At 41.3% G+C, this 23493-nt stretch overlaps 2 protein-coding genes across 54 annotated transcripts in view; both read right to left on the reverse strand.

The window, feature by feature from the left end:
• madd (MAP-kinase activating death domain) overlaps window positions 1-6216 on the reverse strand; it is a 47029-nt gene extending 40813 nt beyond the window's left edge. For 49 of the 50 annotated variants that reach the window (XM_031569395.2, XM_042708075.1, XM_012834687.3 and 46 more), the window contains exon 1: window positions 5880-6215. The gene's annotated coding sequence lies outside the window, so the exon portion shown is untranslated. Of the gene's footprint in view, window positions 1-5879 lie in introns of all 50 variants that reach the window. The other variant, XM_031569370.2, reaches the window with a different exon arrangement.
• A 1064-nt stretch (window positions 6217-7280) lies between these two features.
• Window positions 7281-22320, reverse strand: nr1h3 (nuclear receptor subfamily 1, group H, member 3). Of its 4 annotated transcripts, none has more exons than XM_012834711.2 (11): window positions 22067-22320; window positions 19070-19194; window positions 17854-17934; window positions 16806-16988; window positions 15744-16010; window positions 14889-15094; window positions 14510-14689; window positions 14034-14133; window positions 12791-12904; window positions 12578-12672; window positions 7281-10681 (listed from the first exon to the last, which is right to left on the reverse strand). In XM_012834711.2, the coding sequence occupies exons 3-11, from the start codon at window positions 17894-17896 to the stop codon at window positions 10535-10537; spliced, it is 1335 nt and encodes a 444-aa protein (XP_012690165.1). In that variant the 5' UTR covers window positions 17897-17934; window positions 19070-19194; window positions 22067-22320; the 3' UTR covers window positions 7281-10534. The 4 variants fall into 4 exon arrangements, with proteins under 4 accessions (XP_012690165.1, XP_012690164.1, XP_031425261.1 ...); XM_012834710.2 differs by having other exon boundaries at window positions 19070-19250; XM_031569401.2 differs by lacking the exon at window positions 22067-22320 and adding an exon at window positions 21914-22016 and having other exon boundaries at window positions 19070-19250.
• Between the last annotated feature and the right edge of the window lie 1173 nt (window positions 22321-23493).

Genomic DNA, 23493 nt, shown 5'->3' on the forward strand with positions numbered 1-23493 from the left:
CAGTGATGCAGAGATCATCAGACCCGGTAGGCCCAGCTTGCCCTGTCATCCTCAGGTCCAAATCTGCCAAACCTTTGCTATTCCCATGTCCATAGAAGTAATATGAACTGATATTTTAAAGTTGAGATTCTGAAGCATATTTATTTCACCAGCAAAGAGACTTGGAGTTGGTATCATTAATAAAGCTGATTTAATACTGATAGCCCTTCAATAAGGGAGATGCTAATGCTCTCCATAATGACTGATGGTTAGCACTAGCCTAACCCATACCCAGACATTTCTAGTTAATGCAGCCTTATATATATATATATAAATATATATAGTTCAATGCTATGCCTTGCTCCACGTTTCCTGATTTGACCCCCTATTGTAAAAGCTGTCTATCCAACCTCTTCCAAAATACAAAATGGCTCACACATGCACAAACAGTTGGACAGCATCCTCATTTAAGGCAACCTGGTTATTTCCCCTAGTTTTCAATAATCAGTCAGTTTTGTCAAGAATCAGACCAGCCCCTTTGCGCTCACACACACACACACACACACACACAAACACCTGCTGCTGCCCCAGTGCCCAGGGCCTGCTGTTGAGTGGCCTGTGTGGCCAACAGGCCTGCTGTTCCTCTGCTGATAATCTGCCCTGCGGCGCACTTCTGCCCTGCTCGGCAAGGCTCGGTAAAGCTCAGTAAGGCACGTCTGGCAGGAGGACCCTGTCACTGGGTATGAGGACGCATTAGCCTCCCCGATCAACGACAGGTCCCACAAGCCCCGGGATTTGAGGCCCGGCCCAGGCGCCGGGATTAACGCCAGGCTCAGAGACAACCTGCTCTGGTGAGCAAACGCTCAGAATCAGATCGTGAATAAACCCATGTCAAAAAAGCAGAGCTGTCACACCAGCAGCACAGGTATTATTACGTAACGACTGTAATTAACTTATCCGCCTCTGCTTTGCCACAACACAAGATTTTTTTACTTAGAAAAACCGACAAGTAAAAAGTATTGACTCACTTGCAATGACTCACAGAAAGCCTCTTTTAGAACTGAGCCCCTTCTTTCATCTCTCTTTCTTCTTCCCTTCCTTTTTCTCCTCTCCTTCTTCCTTCCTGCTCTTCTCACGAAAAGCACCTCGCAGACAAGGAGGTGTCCACCGTGGAATGTTCGGTGACACCTCTGAAGTTTGGGAGGAGGAAGTGTGTGAGGTAAACGATCGGGCGGAGGTGAGGGGGGCTAAATCAAGACAGTGAGCAGGTCGCCGGCGAGCGGCCATCCAGGGGAGCGCATCAATCTCGCTCGCTGACCGCCACTGCCAGAGATCAGAGCTTGACTCAGCGATTAAATGAGCAGCCCCTTCTGCTTGGGGAGGCATTTTTACAGGTACCCCCCCCCCTCTCTCTCACACACACACATACACACACAGACACACACACACACACACACACACACACATACACACACATACACACACACACACACACACACACACACACACACACACACACACACACACAGACACAGACACACACACACACACACACACATTTATACTCTGTGTCCCAGCCTCTGGCATATCAAAGCAGATGAGAGGAGTGAAGAGTGATTACTTTGGGACCAAGGCTCATGACTAATACGTCCCCAGAACACGCCTCCACATCAGAAAGGTCTCAACGATATATCCTGGGACAGTAAGACCTCAGCACAGTCATTTTATTCATTTTTTTTTCATTCTTCCTGAACATAGCATCCAGAAGGAGATTGAAAGGACACTGGTGTTGCATCTGAGGTGAGGTATTTTTGCACAGACTAAGAAAGAAATTGGGCTACGTACAGTCATGTTCTTTGGAATCTGTTTTAAGTCTTGGCCTTGTTGTACAACTGTGGTATTTTGTAATGTAAAATCACAGAGTCCTCTGTTGACCCGCAGAGATTATGTAAATTAATGCTTTCCAGTTACAGTTTTTGAGACCAAGTCAGAAAATACCCAGATTTCAATATTTCAACTAACAAACTGAAATCCAGTCAATAGCCTAGCCCTTTATTAGATTCCTTGATATAGGTCCCCAACCTGAATAGTCAATCGTCAAATCATCAATCGTCCATTACATTAGCTTTTTTAACGAGCTGCCACTAAACACACAATGCTCAGCCCATTCATAAGGCCGAGATGCTTATTATGAGCTTCCACAGAGCTGTGCTCTCATTCTCTAAATAAGAGAGGCAAGGTTACAGCCCTGAGACAAACAATCCTCTTGTTTACAATGATGACATGCTCCTCACTCTGAGGATATTGCGCCTTTGACTCAACCGACTGGTTAATAAGAAAGTGCTGAGCAGATGCGGGAATGAGTATTTCCACAGACACATACAAAAGAGAGTGTGTGTGTGTGTGTGTGTGTGTTGGGGGGGGGGCAAATAAGGCGCCACATGATCAACTCCCCTTGCAATCACCAGTTCCGCCCATGACACTACTATCATCCCCTGAGGTAATGAGATTCAGCATGGTCACTGTGGCAACCCAACCTGCTTTCTACGGCACAGTGAAGACTATTTATAGACATGCAATACCCCAGACCAAATCCACCACTTAAGAAAAAAAACACTGAAATCCTAACCTAATTTTAGACTTGACCAGATCGCACCAATCACAGGCTGAATATACGACAAACCTCCCTTGGCCATTCACAAGCAGGAGCCCAGGAGACTGAATGCTCACAACCTCCCCAAGTGCTCAACTGATATAAGGACTTCCCCCCAAATCAGCAGATTTCATCAGGAGTCCTTAGCCTGCACCATTCATAAGCATTCAGGCTTGAGAAAAAATGTCACCAGGACAGATTTGCGACACAAAGAGTGAAGCGTGGCCTTTTCCACAGCTTATCTGGCACTGTATTGCACAACCATTTTGAATGACTAGTGGGTAAAAAAAGAAAGCCAGAACATACAAATGAGTAAAAAAAATGCTTCTGTGCCTGAACAAATGCAGGGTACAGTTGTCTGCCTTTTAGCTGACCAATAGGCCTAATGCCTTATAATAGAATTCATGTCCCCTAAAGACATAGATTTCAAGACAAGCTTCTTCCTTCCTAGCATCCATGTGCCTACAGAGAACTCAATTTATGCTCCATGGCTACTCTCCTTATCATCTTGGATTGGCTCAGGTCTGCTTCTTCTACTAGCAAAGGGACTAACGACAGAGCTCAATTAATTCGATTACACTGATTTAAGCAGCTCATTAAGTCCGCCAAAAATATTCAGCTGGAAAAAAAGCACAGAATGTAAATCCCTCATCACTCTTATCAGGGGAAAGACCCACGCTGCTCCATTCATTACCTAGGCTTCCCTATATGAATGAGCTATGAGCTCAGTAAACAGAGAGGTTAGGTTCCTAATTGCTCCACCCTGAAAGACAAACATGCGCTTGGCTGCAGGGGTGCATCCACACACAATTTACGAGCCTACTGCATGCATGGGAAGATGAACTGCTCTTCTTATTCCCTGATGGCAGGCAGCCTGGGTTATTTTCCTTTAAACGATGAGATTGTGTAAAAGCATTAGCCTTTTCCACAAATGCTGGCAAACCAACCAAAGGCACATGTTTTGAGCTCTCTCTTCAACGCCCTTTTCAAATGCCTCTTGGCACCTATTCAAAAGCTGGCTGCTGCTGTGCCTGTCTGGAACAGGTGGAGAGGCAGAAACAGAGGTTGGACCCAGAGCTTCACAGAGCTCTCTGGTTCACAGCATGTGTAGATATGAAGAGTGGAGCCACGTCTCCTCAAGTGGTAATAATCTAACTGGCCCACAGGGACTGCCGTTATTATCCGTATTAAAGGAGATTACTCCTGGCAGGTTGGTAGCTCCAGGGGCTACGGCGTATTACCTACAGATTTAGGTTGAGCGCACACAGGTACACACAGGTGCATACTGACCACGCCGCACAGACACACACAGGCAGTCAACAAATCAAGAAGCCATTTAAAAATGACAGTGTTCAAGAATAGCATTTCCATCCAGACAACTTTAGGTCCAGATACCGTTGATACATACACCTGCTGAGCCAGCTACCTCCTCTTGCCAAGATCACCACTGTGCCAGACATCTCTGCTTCCCCTGCAATTTTCACTTCAAAACAGCCTGCGCGGACACTGAGGAAGTGCCACCTGATTGCATTCCAACCTGACGCTGATGCAATAATGATCTTTAACGTTCAAGCAATTCCATCTTTCATTTAGTTTCACTAAAATCTAAAATCAAAAACTGGCCAGGCAACTCACTCTCTCAATTTCACTCAGCAGGGGAGATGCTGGAGCCCTGATTGGAAGACTTGTTGGTCCACTGTTTCTTTTCTCGTGGCTTCAGGGGAGCCTGGCACACACACCACTGAAGAAGGGCGGTCAGTAAATGAGGAGACTGGCTAAATTACCTACCAAGGCCTTCCTGTGAATTATTCACACCACATCAAATATGGATGTCACTTCTGAATATTCAAAACAGTCCGGATGAGAATACAAACAGGGTTTCAAAGAGGCAATGACATCAAAGGAAGTGGCAGGGAGCAAAGCATGATTAAAACTAAGGGGGAGGCGTTGGCAAAGGGATAGGGGAGCAGGGCTAAAGTGCCTACTCAAACAGAATCATCAGCTTTTGACCTAACAATGACACAGCACCAAGCTTCGGCTGAAACTGTGGTCATTTAAGGATCTTCAGCACATCAAAACAACCAGAAACATCTAATTCAACACCAGCCACCATCCATCTTTGGCGTAACTCTTTTTAAACAAAACTGACCAACCTTTTTATTCATGACGAATATACAGCAGGCCAAACCCCACATCTATTCCAATCCAAGGATCTATTCCAAATTGACCAATTCAAACAGCAAGATTTCATGTGCAGCTGCTATAACATGATGCTTTTCAAATAGATAAATTCAGTCAATGCACAGAACGTTTAAAGGAACGAGCGAGGTTACAATTGGCAGGGATGTTAATTTGCCACCATGCCCTGATCATATAAATAATGCCTGCAACCTCGTCTCAAGTGTCGTGGTTGTTATGTTTCCGGATAATCTGGGTCTATTGATAAAACGTCATTTTAGGGCAAAAATCGAAGACGAGACTGCCGTCAGCAAATGACAGCCTCAGGTCATACTCTCTTTTCTATGATGGGACACTTGGCTGTGAAACTGGGGGCTCGTTGCCTCAGGCAGCGAATGAGCAAGGGCATTAGTATCAGAGGTGTACAGTTATCGATCTAATGAACTGATGTCTACACGAATATGACTTATTATATTAGTTGTATATCAGAGCACTCACACAGCTAGCCCAGCAGGATTTCTTTGGGTGATCCACTGACTGTCAACGATGTTATGAGACATGGCTGCGCACATGTAATGGTAATGATGATGATGGTGGTGGTAGGAGGTGATGTGGTTGCACTGGTCCTTCTTGCGTAGGCTACACCGAGCAACATATCTTAGCTTACAAGCTAAAGATTATCCGAACAAGCTAACTCAGTAGCCAGCGCAAATATGAGCAGCCATTATGCTAGCTCGCTTCTGTCAGCATTTGCACCGTCTGTGACGTTAGCTAGGATGCTAGGCCTGTTAAGTTATTCGTATATCAGACAACAAATTTAACATAGCCATCTATACTTTACTGTTTAGTTACTTACAATGGTAGTAAAATGATATCCTTCAGGTGACTTACTAATTTCGCCATTGTAGTTATCCAAACGAGCCATTTCACTGCAAGGTATCCAGTCATGTTAGCTAGCTATCCAGTCAGCTAATGTTAACTGTTACTTATATCTAGATAGCTAGTCAGTCGGTTTACAAAGGCTGTCATGCAATAGCTAATGTAGTTAAAAAAAAAACTGTTTACTTACCTCTAGATGCAAGCTGTTTGGCTCTCCTCTTTGTCAAGAAAACACTGTCTAGGCTACTCCGTTGACCCCGCAGGTAGAGAGGGAGGCGGTAGGCAGAAATTAGATGTTCTCTTGTGATATTATCAGTGACATTCTCATTTTACAATAGAATATTCTACATGTAGGGTGACACGTAATAACATCAGCTGGTAGCCCTCCTCTTTATCACTGATGTCGCATGTGACGGCTCAGAAAACCTTTCCTGACAACAACATTCGTTTCCATCCCAAACCTTCTGTGAGCCAACGAAGAGTTCCGCATTACAGCTGAAGGGGGCAGAATGTACGATTCATTGAACAGGGTTGTGTCCCATCCACTGAAAGGCACGCCTTCACGTTTAAAAGGATGTGCTCACACGTGAACGACTGTAGTTGACCGATTTCGCTATTTTATGGACAGTATAGCGCTTGCACACTTTATAACATGGGTTTCACATGTGCTCATGTTGTTTCTGAGAAAGGTCATAAAGGACATGCTCTGTTTGTATTTCTATATTTTCATATTGCGAACAGCGCCGTCCATTAGTGAAATGTCCTTTTGAATGTGTAAGATGCCATCATCTGTCACTTCAAGGCAGGGACTCTATTTGGCAGTCTATTTGAATAAGGTAGATAGGTAATTTATTATCTCACCAAACCACCCCCCTGCATTTCATACATCTGGCGTCTAGATTTAGACATACAAACGCAGAAATGTGAGTCGATTTACAGTGAATGCATTACAAATTACAACTGTATTACACTAAACGAAGCCCAGGCTTCGACAGCGTTTATCGTTTACATTGCGATTTTCATGTAATTTGCATAATGTCAAATATTGGTTGGAGGAGGGGGCTCGGACACCATAGCTGTCTACTAGAACTGTCAAATCAGAGAAAAACGAAATGACACCCAAACTTGCCCGGGTTGACCGTTCAGCTAAAACAAATTCTGACCGTGGACTTTGGTAGCCTATGTAAAAAAAAAAATTGTTTAATCGTCAAACATTAAGTTAGGCCACTCAACCCCACAATTGGACAGTGTTCAAATGTTCTCATATCAAAGTGAAACTGTGTTTGGTGCAGTAATGTTAAGTTAGTATCCTGTACACTAATAGCACCACTTTCAATAAATAAAGATGACAAAACACAGGCACCATGTCAATAATCTCAATTTCAACCAAAAATTGCAGTGGTGTAAGTACACTAAAAGTTCAATTTTCAAATCAGTTACATGTCCATGTCAAATAGATGTCTAAAGTTAAGTAAATGTCTTTTACAAATCCTTATCTGATTATTCAAATGAGAGGATTTCTGTGCATTTAAGTTGAAAATAAGATGTGCGTAATGTGACAATGTGGAATAAAAAGACAAACACCTTCACATTTCACATTTCAATCCAGTATATTTCTGTAAAAAGAAAAGTAGATGTACTTAGTCTCCTATGTCTTTCAGCGTTTAAACAAACATATAATCTGGCAGAACAATATATATTTTCAAGCTTTTAATTTATACATATAAAGCAGTATATCCAAGGACTTAAGGCGTTAACACAATTTTGCATCTCTATGTCAACATTACTTGATGCTAGACCATGAGAGTTAAATGCATTAGAATAGAGGCTCTAAACAGCAGGGTGTATAAATAAATGATCAATTAATACAATAAACATTTTATTTACTATTAGCAAATGAAAATTAATTTCCATGTTAAGCCACACAACATATCAATTTAGAATGACATCACAATTAGATAATGGAAACATTAATTTAATGACAATTCTTGGATTACTCCTCACTACATCTTTTTGGCTGTGCAAATAAGGACCGCCCGTTAACCTGGATTTGAACCACTAAGTCATGAATGACAAAATGACTGAAGTATAAGTGGATTAGTACAATACAGAACATGTTACATTTCTGGGTTTTGTGGGGCTTAATCAGTTTCCCAATAACTCTTAAGTGCTACCTGATCTTTAAGCACAAAAAAAGGTGTTCACTGCCACACATTTAAACCTTTGCTAAAATGATGAAAGCAGAGATGCTTGAATAATATTTTAATTAGTGAGGTGTTAATGAAGAGAGAGATCTGTACCTGCAGAAACTCATGTGATAAAAGGAAAAGGCTGATATAACTAGAGGCATTGACAGTACTGCTTTGGATAAGTGTCCATGTGTAAAAGGCCAGAAACTAAATCATAAGGGAGTCTCTTCGAATCTGATTTGATAACCATGTACAATTGCAAAACACTCCCGACCACCTTAACAGTCACCATACTGTCCAATAGGAACTCACTGTTGCTAGTTTACCTACAAGGAAGTTTATGATAGAAATGACCCCAAAGTCCCTTGACATCATCAGGGTTATATGAGGTCAGATCAGAGTTTTGCACTGTTGTGTTCCTGACTAAGGACAAGATCACCTCCCACTGAATGTTCCTGATTGCTCAATCCTTCATCACAATGCTGCTATTGACATCTGTTCTAATCTGACCAACTGCAGGTGGGTCAGTTTGTTCATCTATTGAAATGTTCCTGTAGAGTAGAGGTAAAATCAGTTTGTCAGTATTTGTCATTTTGAATTTACTGGTTCTTAAACCAACAACACCCACCGTGCCACACTGAATCAGAAAATATGTTCAACCAAACATGCTAAAGGCAGATGCATATCAGGAAGAGTAGCTTGAACTGGAGTTTTTAAATTATCTGACCAATGAGCTTATCAGTCACCTACAACACTGTTCAGAGATGTTATCAGCCAATACAGATCTTTTCTTCCAGTTATTTAGAGCAAGGAACTGGCAACACCAGAAGTTAAGTATTGTTACTTTTTATACCACACAACACCAACCAAGGAGAAGATGCAAGAAGCAGAGACATGTTGCAAGCACAAAATCCAAAAATGACAGATAAGCAATTCATGAATAAATGCCATTCATTCCTACACACTGTAAAAAAAAAAAAAAATGTGCAATTCCCAAAGTTATGCCCATGGTTCAATTAAAACAAGGAGCACTAAGATGATGCTAGGATGTTGAGAATCAGCTGACTCACAATTTCTGTGAGAACTGAATCATACTCCTGCGATTAGTACAACATTCTCATTTTTTGAGAGCTATGTCAGCTATGTACAAACTCACATTTACTATGGCTCACAGGTGTGACACCACACCACTTTGCTCCTTTATACAGTAATAAATATACTCATTATTTGACTAAATTTGTATTACTACCAACTATGGCAAAATATTATCTGGATCAATAGCATTGCACAAAGAAAACATCTGCTATTTTAGTTGTTAGTAAGGCATCCGATATGCAAGGATAAACTGCAAAACTACAATTTATCAGCATCATATTTCACCCGAATTTCTTGTGTTATGATGTTAGTATTAGGATATGAATGTCAAATGAATTGTGAAGATCAACAGACACCAGAGGAACACACACACCCAAACATACAGTTATGACAATGTAGAAGACATAAAAATTAATCCTTGATACTCAAGCAAATCAATTTGCAAAGTTATTGCCTCGCTGGAGAAATGCCTAACTCAGGAACTCCTAATCAAGATGAACGGTTATACTGGATGGAGACAAAGAGGTGGTTGGTTATGTAAACGAATACATCTCTACTCAATGTTCTCTGCCGTACTTATGCACTATTGAACTGTCGCGAGTCAGTGAGATCCGTTCACCACTTCACGGCTTACAGTAGCTCCTGGGAAATGAGCAGCTTGTGTGTACACTCATTCAGTAACCCGAACCAATGCATAAGTAGTTGTGCAAAATTGATTGTTTTGTGTTTATGTTACAGATGAAGACTAATGGATTGTATTGTATATGCATGAAGAACCATGCAAAAAACAAGTTCTTAGAACAGCTAATTGTCCTAGTACTCAAACTAATATAGAATGTAAGTGGGTTTTTTTCTCTTTTTCAACAGCATAGCACTGAGAGTTCCTTTTATAAGTAATAAAAACAGGGCCATGACTGGCTCTGTTTGAAATCTCACCTACATTCTAATGTGTAGGGAACCCAACAACCGGCCCATTAAGAACCCCATTAGAACATGGAGCCAGAACCATATGGATTTCAAGTGGAAACATCATACCCATGCTGTGGTTTGGAAGAGGGCAACAACTGACAAGACCCGCTTGAAGCTTTTTGAGAATTAAAACAGGGAGTAATAAGAAAACAAAAACAACTGTGTGTGTACATTTCATCAATAGCCGCTAACCTCGGGGAGTCATGTCAAGCCCCAAAAAACATCTGGCACCACCACAATCCCAGGGTTCCCTCAGTGGACTCGGCCATTCACATTCCGGAGACGAGTTTAAAAACACGTGTGGGTCTCCTTGTGACATTTACGATCCCATTTCCCTACCATGTAAAGGAAAGCTCCAGCTCTGCCTACTGCAGAGCCATGTGGGATATGTCTCTGTCCTGAAAAAAAAGGGGCAAGGAAAAAGAAGAAGAAGAAAAAAAAAAAGATGGTACGAAACCAGCTCCTTCAACCTATGCTGACTAGAGAGTAGTCAGTGTGTCAGGGGAACGCCTTTAGCATGAGTGCCAACTCTCCAGGTCCAGCGTTAACCCTTATAAGGGCCCCACTATTAGACAGTGTTAGTGAAGACCTGTCATTCGTGGACGTCCCAGATCTCGGAGAGCAGCGGTGGCAGCTTCTTGTCCTGGAGGCGCAGTGCAAACACCTGCTCCGAGTGGACACTGCTGAGCGTGCGCAGGCTCACCAGCTTCATCAACATGCGCGGGAACATCAGGTGGTCCTGCCGAGGGGTGGAGGGGTGTGGGGTGGGGTGGGGTGGGGAGAGGCAGAGCTGAAAGCCATGGCGGGTACAATACCACACGATTTGTGATAAAAGCACTGATGAGTAACTACCATGCTGTCATGCTAAACAAATACATGTTAGCCTTTTGTAGAAATACTTAAACAATATTACTACGGATGTACGGTAATAATAGCAGTAGTAGTAATAAAGCTCTTTATACAAATTGAATCTATTATTAATAATAATAATAATAATAATAATAATAATAATTAGGGATGCACCGATACCGATACCAGTATCGGTGCCGATTTTTCGTTAAAATACTCGTACTCGTACTCGTTGTTGAATTGCTGATACCAAGCACCGATACCACTCATCAGTATTTCACTGAATCAAACTGGCCGGGCTATGCTGACACAAAATGTGATTTATTGTCCTACCTGTCCTACCATTCTCTGTCAGACTAGTAAGTAGCTTATTTGCCGTCTTGTGTTGCATTTGCTTGATGTTTGACTGTGTTAGGAAAGTTCGTCATAGTGTCAAAGTATTTCAGTATAAAGGTTTCGCTAAATTTAGCTGCTAGCATCTCGTTAGCGATTAGCAATTCCGTTGTGCTGCCTTAACGGCGATTTGGGCTCATTTTAAGATAAATGACGACGGCAGGAGTAAGGCACAGTGTAAGATCTGCACTGCTACGGTGTCGAGGGGCGGAAAGGAAAGTACTCTGTTTAACACAAGCAATTTGATTAAACATCTGAAGACGCACCATAGTGCTAAGTACACAGAGTTCACTGATGCTAGTGGCGCAAGACCGAAGCAACCAATCCTAACTGACGTCTTGCAAAAGAAAAAAACGCGCACGCACACACAGAGAGAGAGAGGTAGAGAGAAAGACTGTGCCACATAGGTTAAGTGATTGTTTGTGTACTTGAGCAGGAGATTCTTCTGGTCCTTTTGTAACTGAAATGTGCTCTTGTGCTAATCCAGTAATAGTTCTGTTCACTTTTTGTTAAGCAGACTGTGTTGTTAACTATGCAGCAAATTGAATTGCCTTCATCTGGTTATATTTGCATTTTGTCTAATGTGATGATATTGTCTGTTTGAAGGCTTTTTTTGTGTGTTAAAACCAGAAAGCTCTGTTTATTTTTGGCTTGGGATAGCCTTCTGTTAATTTTGTACTATAGGCTTGACATAATCTGCAGAGGATAAAATACAATCTGCCTCCAAATTAATTGCACTTTCATGGAGACCAAATCTAAGAAGTATCGGTACTCGGTATCGGCAAGTACACAAATAAAAATACTCGTACTCGTATCGGTTTGTAAAAAAGTGGTATCGGTGCAGCCCTAATAATAATAATAATAATAATAATAATAAAAGTAAGGAGGTTAAGCAATTTTACTAAATATCTTGAAAATAGTGTGGGCAAATTCTAACATTGTAATAAAAGGTTCAATTGGTTATCCTTTGAATGGATGACATACTTATCAGGATGTTCTTGTTAATAGTTATTAGGTCTATATATTTTGCCTATGACCTTACAGTGATGACACACAATGCTGCTTGAGTATAATCAATGTAACTTGAATGACTGCTTTTCTAAGAGGATGTAGGCAATAGGTTAAAATAAGTTTACAATTTAGCATTTATTTTGAGCACATAACTAAAGCATAATTTAATTTGTGGTGTTAACATTCAGAATGTTATATTATGCACATACCCAGGTGAAAACAACCAGTGCTAGAATTCACAAAACCTTGTCTGACGCAGTGACTGATAATGGTGGTGCACGTTCTTCAACATGACCACTAGTCTGCTACGACTGCTGCGGCTCTACAGTCCTTCTAATGGAATGCAGAGAAACTACCCGAAGGTGGCAACCCAGACACTTACCATTGGTCTCTTAATCCTGATGTATGAATGAAGCAAGTCTACATATGGCTGCTGTAGCCTCTCCACTAAATCGTGGTCCTGCACATTGGGCCGGTCTAAGGAATATAAAAGTAGGTGTCTATGCAATGGCTTCAGTAGTAATGTGTAATATACATACAGATTATGTTAAATGGGCAAATGAGGTATTGCACAGAAAGGTATATGCTTGGTAACCTGCAGAGAAGATGTTGATAGCAATGAGTAGAGCATATTCTGCTTCATCCAGGTGCAGATCATTCATTCCCTTGGAGAACTCGAAAATAGGGTTGATGAATTCAAACTGTAGACCTGCAGAAAAAAAAGACAGAGGTTTTGCCTTCAATACCTTGTTTAGTTAAGCAATATCTGCTGAAACAAAATGCTGCAACACCCTTTATGTAGACCGAGACGGAATTCATTACAGGTAGATCAACGGTTATTAGTAAAAGGAAGTGGACAGGTCAGTGTTAATGTCAGGGAAAGGACCCTCAACAGTTAGTTAGCAGATTAAAAACACTACCCAGCATGTAAGTGAACTGGACGGTTTTCGAACGGGCCCCGACGGAGACAGACACCTTAAGTCTGTCTGACGTGCCATGCTGAAAACAAGTCCTTTTATTCAAACACAATGTTTACACAGTATGACAGACAAGACGCTGGGATGCACTTAGGATACCTTCAGCTCAGCTGAATTCTACTTCTGCTTAGCAACAAGTCATTTCACAACCCGCTCTCTCCTTCTTATCTTATGTAAACATATACGTGAGGTTTCTGGGTTAACATTCTTGACTGCTAATTGTCTTCCAAAGTCCAATCTACATGGAGAACGCAGGGCACACAGCATTTTGGAACAAACCTTAAAACAAAAAGACATTCATGATAAAATATACTAATACTTTCTTTAACAGTTAATCATCAACCCATCAAATGTCTAGTTGCAGAAGGTCAACTCAAATATTTTTCCGCAATATTGACTGTGACTGAAATGGTTGGACTGAGTTGTCTTAGACAAGTGTGCATTCAGGGTTGATGGGAAAGGGTGTTTGTATCGACACCCAGAAAACATGACCAGCATGGTTAGTACAAGAAATATTACTGCCACAGGAAACAGAATGTCTTTTTTCCTGTGTTAACTCGTCATTGCAGATCAATATCTCAAAAGATCTTAACATCCTCTACCTGTAGTTCAACCGGTAGACCAAGTTCTAGCAATGTCACACGTTCAATTATGATACAATATGTTTTTTCCTTGAGTCAGTTTTTCATTCGGCTAGTGTTCACATTACCAGTAAAACTATTAGCTTAGTGGTGAACAAAATAATTCAGGCATTAAAAAAAAAATGTGTCAGGTAATTCAACCCATCGATTTATTTCTGCGTTTCAATTTGAATGCAAAATCCGTTCCCTTTTAACCTTGTGTTCTCTTATATTTCCATACCTGCTTTGGCAAAGTCGTCCTTGTTGTAGCTGAAGTCCTTAAGGAAGGTGATGCTCTCAAGGGCAGGGTCGTATCTCCGAGATGTCTCTAGCAGCATGATCTACAAACAGGACAACAGATCTCATTGGTGATGATTGGCCAAAACATATGAGCCTGCCACAGCCAGACCACATTCACTGTTATCAGTGTGGTCTGGGATTACACTGAATGCAAACTGGATTAAATAAACCACTCCCCATAACTCACACTGATTAGTGCGTGAATCTCCTTTCAGACTATTTAATCCTAGTAAAAACTCAGATGAGATAGATGCTTATAGTCAGGTTATAGACGTACAGCACAGAGACAAAATAAACTACACAGACTGTTTTGCCCATACCAATATTCCATGTGTACTTCAGTGAAAAAGATGTAGACACATAGTGGTCACCCGAGTCGGCTCAAGGCACCAACTGCTTAGAAAGTAGATTCCCCACCTCAATTGTTGAAGTCTTGAGCAAGGCAATCTGGTCCTCTCGGGTAAGCTCCAGAAATCCTGGCAGCTGCTTGGCAAAGTCCACTATCTCCTGCACAGACATGATGGCCAGCTCTGTGAAGTGGGCAAAGCGCTGTTGCCGCACTTCCCGATTAAGAGGATCTTGACTCTGAGGCCAAGGCTGTGGAAGGGGCGTAGAGATAAGACACAAGGAGTTATAACGTGCCAATTCAAACATTCACCGGATACAATAGGAAAGGTTGTGAACTATAAAACCATAAACTATTCCAGGTATTTAAAATGACTCGGTCCTCAAAGAACAAGGCTGCATTTGGGTGTAGTGGGAAGGGTGGTGCCTTTTTGCATTATGTGGCACTTACAGTGACTTTGGGGCGTTCAAGGAACGAACGCTTGTTGCATTGCTTCTGCATGGCGACCAGCTTCTCGATCATCTCTTGCTGCTCGGGGGCCAGAGGGGGCACCTCAGGTGTGGGGTTCGGGGTGACCACTGTGGAAGTTCGCGCTGGGTCATCCTCATGCTGTTTCTTCATTTTCTTCAGCCGGATCTGTTCCTCAGAGAGAACGCCTGCACAACGACAGGTCGTAGAGAGAGACTGTTAGGGCTTAATACTGCTTAAGACAGCGCTATACCCACAACCATAAAAGATTAGAGTACACCTATGGTATACACACTTAAGTAATCTCACCATCCTAGCCTACTAGAAATAGCCAGCCAACACAAAATATTGTGACTATATACCATAAATACATACTCTTACTTGCTTACTTACTCTCTAACTACACCTGATAATCCACTGTTCACTGATTATCCATTAGGTATTGGCCTCTGTGGTGGAGCTGTGGTGTTTCTATGTATACATGAGTCTCCAATTGGTCAGCTACTAAAGCCACTGATTATTCACTTCCTCACTACAGTGTAATATACACAATTCACCACAGCAGACCAGTCAGAGCTTCTTTAGCAGGATTCTCTTCCAATATTCAGCAAAATTCCCATTCATGTTCCTATTCACCACCCCATCAGCAGCGCTCATGAATTTAACACCCTACTTACATCCTTTCTTCTTAACACCAACATCAAATGTACTCAAGCAAAGACCTGGAGCTAGCTGGATGAGCGTATAAGGGAATGTGTGTGGGAAAGGAACCACTGGAGTAGCTAGCTCCATGTGCACACTCCCATACACACCACCATGTCTACAGAGTACACTCACACTGCTCAAGCATGCCAGCTTCGCGACACTTGCGCAGGCGGCACTGCTGGCACTTGCGGCGCATGTACATGTCCATTTCGCAGCGGTCGCTGTTCTTGCAGGCGTACTGCGCGCCTTTGATCACGCTGCGGCGGAAGAAGCCCTTGCAGCCCTCGCAGCTCAGCACGTTGTAGTGGAACCCGGAGGCCTTGTCGCCGCACACGCTGCACACTTCGTTCCCCAGCATCTTTGGCGCCGGGCCCTTCTTCCTCTTCGTCGGGGGCCCCTCTGGAGACAGACAGTGTTTAAAAAAGGGAAGTCCTGTCACTTTGCTGTCTTCCGCTGATGGAAAAAAAAATTAAAAATACCCCCCTAGGACTGTGTGAACCTTCTGGTTTTTGCTAATGTCTGCGCTCCTTGAACTGAAAGGATAGCGTACACTACTGTGGGAAATCGGATGGTTTGGTTTATGGGTGGGGAACAAAACAGATGAGCGTTTTTTCTCCCCTTGCTGGTTCAGCTGCACCAGATACAAATTGCTAAGGATTTAAAACTGTACAAACCAAACCATAGTGCCTATTGTGTATTGTGTGAGCTGGGTCCAAGACGGCATTAATCCTTCCTACAGCTAAAGGGGAATAACCCCTAACTGACAGTGAAAGGTTAAAGTGAAAGCAGTTTGTGAAACGAGCTGAGCAATCAATTGAGACTATTAATACTATTTCAATGTATGAGAATTTAAACTGAATTTCATTTTCAGAATGTGCTGCTGACATGACTCACAAAAGGCTTCATGTGGTTTAAAAAAAAAATGACCATAACATAATGAATATATTTGGTTTATCTTACAATAATCCTACCACTTACATTAGAAACTGCTCGATATGAAAACCCCCTACCTCCCATTAAAGAGACCAAGACAACACTACACAAAAGGATGCAGTCTTTGATGTGAAAAGGCATATCTCTCGGCACCAAGACCTTTCAACCCCAGCACGCTTGAGTACCAACACGTGTAGTCAAACCAGTGTGGCTGGTTCAGGTCGCTGAACACCCTTTGGCCCTCAGATGAACCCTGCATACCTGTGGTAGGCGGTGTTGTGTCCCCCGCAGGGTCCCCTTTGATGTCACTGGGGTCCATCAGCAGCGGTCCGGCCAGCTCCCCAGCGTGCAACTGGCCCTCGTGCTTCATTTCCGTGGAGAGGCTCTCCTCCCCCAGACAGTCAAGCTGCAGTTTGTCATCTCCATCAAACACCTTACCGTCCCCTACAGAAACATCCAGACCTACAGTTAGTCACATCAATCTCTAATGTAAGCACTTATCCACCCTAAAAAATGATTTCTTTGTTTGAATCTCAGGGTTTTGTTGGAGCAAAAGGTCTTCCTACAATCTACATAGCAGTATGAAAATAAAAATTTTCAGGATTGTTTTGCCAAAGTTCCATATCCATCTGAATCCAGCTGAGACCCGTTTCTGTGCGTGGTCTCTTTCTTAGGTCAAATTGTGAGATTTAACACAAAAGATACAAATTGGTTTGCTGAGAACATTAGAACAGAGTAGACCGCAAGTGACAGGGTATACAAAAACATGAAATTTATTTGATTACAAAAGTCCTCATAGTTTTTTATATTATTATCTGTAAAGACTAGTGCTTTCTAGTGCAATAACTAAAAAAAAAAGCTTTGAGTATTTTATATTACATTTATAGATTAAGAGAAGGCACAAAAATCACCACAGGTTGGACCATAGGCTTTAAAGAGTAGAAATCAGACACTCTAATATACCTCTACTGCAGTAAAGAAATATAACTGTACAGCTCCTCACTAGACTGACTGTAGGTAGGTAGGTAGTGATTTATTTCAATACACCCTTGTAGTTTAGCACAGTATAGTTTAGTACATGAACTTGGGACACATTAATAGGCAGACACAAGTGTAATAATGAAAGTAGGTGAAGTTAATTAGCAACAACTGTACATCCAGCTGACAAGCTAATATGCGAGTGATACAAAAGCATTTTCAATGGCTCCGGACACAGAATAAATGGAATTTTCAATTTAAACACTGGAATATGGTTTAAGGGCTTAGGTTTGAGAGCGGCTCACATAGACAACATGACAGGCTCTCTTACCGTGACCAACATCTGTGACATCAGTCGTAGTAAGGGTGGACATCTTCTACACAGCAGCTTGTCATAACGAAGACTGCACGCCTGCAACAAGACAGTGGTAGAGGAGAGCCTATTCATTTATTTGATAATCCACCAGTCTCTGCTGCTGAGTAACTGTGGAAGTGGAACTCCTGCACTGCACTGCACCCTTGACCACATGTTGCACTCTGAGCTCCAACACCACACATAAAAAACCCATACATTACAAGCCCAAAATAAGCCAAATAAAACATACAAAAATATATATATATAAAAAAAAAAAAACGACGATTATTCATTATTAAGATCAATACTGAAAATGAAAAAGGTAACTAACACATACAAAGTGTTCTAGTAGTGACACTGTGGTCATTTTGAATAATCTTGACACCCTTCTAAAAATATCTTTGCATTTGGACCATCCACGCAACAATGATTAATTAGCATGCTCATCCATGTTAAAAGACTTTAGTGTATCTGTTTTATAGTTTGATCACATACCGTTATCAAAGGCAATGTAAACACAGTAGGCATAATAAATTGAATTCATTTAAAAACAATCATAATAGTGATTTTCACTTTAAAATATGTGATTGACATGCCTCATAACAAGTGCAATATCAGAATTCAAAGCACTTTGTTTCCCAATTTAAAAAAACTAGTGGGCATCATCATCATTGGTACTTAAGGGACACAATCAAAGAGTCAGCTTCTATCAGACATCTCATTTGATTCCACCATCTACTCTGTGAAATGATTTCATCAACTAATAGGCAGCATTTCATTTAACTTGTGCTGAATTTATGTTGCCCTGAATAGCCAAAGGATTCAAGTTCGAATAGGGATAGCAACAGACACGTGCTTGCTCTGTTGACAGCTGGGTTATAGGTGCACTCAACTCTGACAGAGTGACTGAATCTGAGCCTTTTATTGGAGCAATGGCCCCAATTCACGAAACAGCAAACATAAGCACTGCCGTCTATCATAAAAAATAGAAAGAAAGAACAAAACAAACCAAGTCTGTAAAAGTGTCAAGTGGCATTCCATAAAACATCTGTTTACATGTAACATACACTCAACACTCATTTTGACACACTGGTTTATGACAGAATCAAACAGAGGGGTTAGTCTTGTTTAAAGATTCTTGTTAGTGAACTCCAAGTTTGTAATGAAAAAGTTAGTTGTAGACATGGCCTACCCCTGAAATAATGTCTTGTTATTGGTTGTCCATCTTGCCCTCAGCTCTCAGGAAAACACACGACTTTGGCTCTCAGATGCAGTCAGAAGGGGTTCCACTCCAGGGCAGTCTTACAGTAAGAGACCCTGAAAAATGAAATCTTCCAATTTGTCTCAGAGAGTAGAAACCCTTCAGTGCAATCCTGTGGGAGGCCGAATAAAACAAAAGGGAAGGTGCAAGAGGGCAGAAGAAAAAGAATGAGGGAGGGAGAGAGAGAGAGAGAAAGCAGGCTGGGGTTACTATCGGTCGTTCAAATGGCTCTGAAATCCCCGCAGGGCCTGGAGCTCAAGTCTTTTCCTGTTTGAGTGTCTCCCGCCTCAAGCACTCTGGCTTCAAAACACATACACAACAGCTTCAGCTCACATAGCACTGGAGCTTAGCATAGGAACACTACACCTCATCCTGTGAAAATGAATCTCACTTCTTCTGATTGACCACGTGAACGATACAGTTTGTGCCTACTGGTCACCTCTTTGCAAGCCTGTTTCCTGTACGCAATCTGTCTGTTGGCTCAACATCTGTACTTGAATGAGGGTTCTTGTTCACATATAGGGGCTCATAAAGGCAAAGGCTTCTGGGACAACTGGGGCAAATGTGGCAACTGTGGCACAGCCATACTGAACCACCAATAATGTGCTTTTCTATGTGGTAAAGATTGAAGGTACACTTGTTAATGGTGACAGGCTTCTCTTTTAGGTTGTCTAGCATCAGTTACAAGAATCAGCTTAAGTCTCTTTATTCCCATGGCAAATGCATCAGGAGCAGCTTATTAGCTTACAGAAGGCTCTTGGACATCACTGGTCCATTTGCAGTTCCAAAGCCCATATGCTGGCTGTTTTTAATTAACAAGTGTTGTCGGCGTATATGAGGTGCTGGTGTTTATAGTGGCTGTTACACAGCTGTATCCAATGTGTTGCATCAGCCGCAGACTATTCCCAACACTTTGCGGCCAGCCAGACCATCGGCTAAAGTCCACTTATGTCACCATTCGAAACCATGAAACCATAAGGCTGCTTCATCAAGGCAAACCTAAATAAATAAATGAATGAATGAATGAATTAATGAATTAAAATCAAAATGTTGTGACCCCCCCACCTTGTAGCCTAGTGAAGCAGAAAACTTGACTTAAAATTCAACTGCACTGCTTTACAGCTCACTCATTTTCCTATAACCCGCTGGTTCATTTCCTTGAAAGCATGAGTCACTCTTGTGAATCCTTGTAATACCTTTGACCTAAGGTTACCCTTGCGGGTTCAGTTTCTCCCTCAATGTTCTGTACAACTTATCAGTCTACAGTGACCTTTGACCTTGAAAAGACAGTCCACATCCAACAATCAAAGCAAGCCACAAAGACCCAGCATTTCATTTCAAAACCACAAAACTAGCTATACTAGCTACCAATAAGAGACACAAACTGTGGTTCTATTTAGAGCTGTTCAGAAAAAGTTAGACTGTTTGAGACACTTACTTTACAGAAAAGACTTTTGCAATACATTAAATCTATCTCAATCAAATCTATCAATGCATTCAAAAACTTAGAATTCAAAATTAAAATGGTTTAGAGAACCACCTGACATAAGTAAAACATCTGGATTGGAGGGGAAGTGACCACTGCCAAATATGAACCTCTTCAAACGTCTGAAGTCATGAGAAATTTAAGGAAGGAAATTTTTCCCTAAATAAAGGTCTGATGTAGGTTACCCGTGGCACTAAACCATGAGAGGCCTTTTGACTGGTAACTAAAACAGTTTCGGTACCTCGTTTGGATTTCCCCCTAGAAAGTCAAGAAGGGATGTCCACGCTTTCAGCACAACTTGTTGGCAAGCTTACCAAATACAGCAGAGAGAACCAAGCCTTGTACCACCTACGCAAGTGATCATCTACACCCCTGATCTAAGACCATACTAATTTAAAGTTAAAAGAATAATACGCATAGGAAGGAGGAACGGGAAAGCTTACGTCCTATGACATTATATATCCTAAGCTAACGCAAACGTTAGCCACAAAACCACCAGGCCTCTTGAGAGAAAGAGACAGGTTCAACAGACTTCATTTTTCGCAACACTAACTTAAAATCACTCGACTAGTTTAATAAACCAACTGCAATGATTTAAAGAACTTTGAAAATCAATCTAGCAACTAGCTAGCTGGCAATCTTTGTTCGTCCCAAGTCTCTTAACTAGAAAACGTTACTTCCGCTGTTTACATGGGTAACTTTGATAGTATGTTGTAACATTTGGCCAGAGTCCATGAGCTTAGCATACCTTGCTGGCAACCAGGAATTAATTACACAATCACTTTAAACTGCTTAAAGTCAATATTTGTCACAGAATTATGAATACTGTTGACGTTAATCTGTAGCTAGTAAGCAAACTTTTGCATCACAACATGCAATACATCAACCGGTACCTGCCACTCTAATGTTACCTTTACTTAGCGTGAAACAAGCCACTTTAGTGACGTTAGCTAGCTAGCGTTAGCTAAAATCCCGAGCTCTTTGCAAAGTTATTATAGATGGCAAGCGAGCCAGTTAGTCAGTTCTAATCACGATGCTGGCTAACGTCATAAGACTTCACTTATTTAGTTACTTCGCTAACGTTAGATCTATTGTACGGGCTCACTGTGCTGGCGCTAACCAGCTAAATTGTCTTGTTTACTGTTAATGGCTAGCTTGAAAATGATAGCAAGCCAACTAGCGTAAAGAAGCTATCCTATCTATGCTGGTCGACAATCGACAGCCATAAAGAGCAGTACCTTGGAAGGGCAAACGCGACACTGGAATTATGTTCATGACGACCAACTTACATGAGAGCATTTTAACAGGGTTAACGATTTGTGAAACCTGAAAGTCCAAACCATGAATAGAAATGTTCTAGCTGTGTTGACAAGACGTGATATTTTAGCGATAGCTTAGCTAGCAACACAAACACCTTGTCGCCTACTATAACGTTTACGTACCCAGATTTGGAGCAGATCTTTTCCGTAGATGCAAAAACGATGGGTTATAACCAGGACACTTTTACTGGGGAAAATACAACCCCACAATTAACTTAATAGTTACGCATGACATGTTTTTAAGCCACTGTTATTGGAAATCGGGTGTCACCAAAGGCCGATGGATAATGTTGTCATCCCAAATAAACTACAAGACCGCATTCATCTTGCGTACTCTGCACGTAGCTTCGCCCACCCGGAACAGATCACTTAAACATGACGTCAGGAGCGTCTCTCCCAGATTCTTGTTCTTTGAAGATTTCTAACATCTGTAAGAGAACGCATGCTGATGTCACGTATCAAAATCAGAATCAGAATCAGAATCATGTTTATTGGCCAAGTACATTTTCACATACAAGGAATTTGACTCCGTGTTTAGTGGCTTTCAATGTACTTACACTGAAAATATACAGTATAACACAACAGTTTAGGATACAATAAATATAATATAATATAATAATAAAATGTAATAATTTGTAGTCAACATATATTAGAAAATGTAGACCTGATACAGTCAGCTTGATATTTTACTTGGATAAACACCCATTTAATCCCATGAAAATAAACTGAACTAAATAAAAAACACAACATGGACATGAATTCCACATGACCATGGTTACAGAAATTAATTTGTAAAAGGTGATGTAGAGTTTGTTGTGCTACAGTAATATCAAGTGAGACAGACTCAGCTGTAGTGCACCTCACAGACAAACATGTGAGCCTATCTTAATGGGTTTGACAATTATACCTGCAGTTCAGTGTCAATATCTTGGTCATAGATAAAGTGTTAATAAATAAGCATTCATTTGGAAATTATTAAAACAAAATAGTAATGGGAATAACCTAATAAACGTAATAAACCAAAAATAGGCACGTTTTGTACATACCTATTTTTGGTTTATTATGTTTATTATTTACTATTCCCATTACATATTTTTTTATATAATTTCCAAAGTAATGCTTATATATTAAACAGAGAAATAGATTATCAAGCTGACCAATATATAAACATGACGCTAACGTTCAGCTAGGCCTAATTTAGGAGACACGAGGAATAATACCTGTAGTCTTGAAAGGCCAATGACAGCTGACCTGGGAACGGATCTGACCATTCTAGCGTCAGCTGAGATCGAGGAGGCGACTTGCATAATGTAATGATTGGGGTTACAAATTATATTCTGTGAAGATGCAATTCGAGACCTCCTTTTTAAATGAAATCAAGTCTACTGTGTGATCTCTGTTTTGTTTGACAGAGCCTAGATAACTAAAATGATAACATTTGGTCTGCTACCATCGTCCTTCGGGAAAAGTTTTGTAAAAACTAAAAGTTTTGCTTTGGCAAAAAATAAGCCATGTTGTTGCTGTGTTGATGCCGATGAATTATATTTGTT

This window comes from Clupea harengus, chromosome 6, assembly GCF_900700415.2.
Source record: "Clupea harengus chromosome 6, Ch_v2.0.2, whole genome shotgun sequence".
NCBI lineage: Eukaryota > Metazoa > Chordata > Actinopteri > Clupeiformes > Clupeidae > Clupea > Clupea harengus.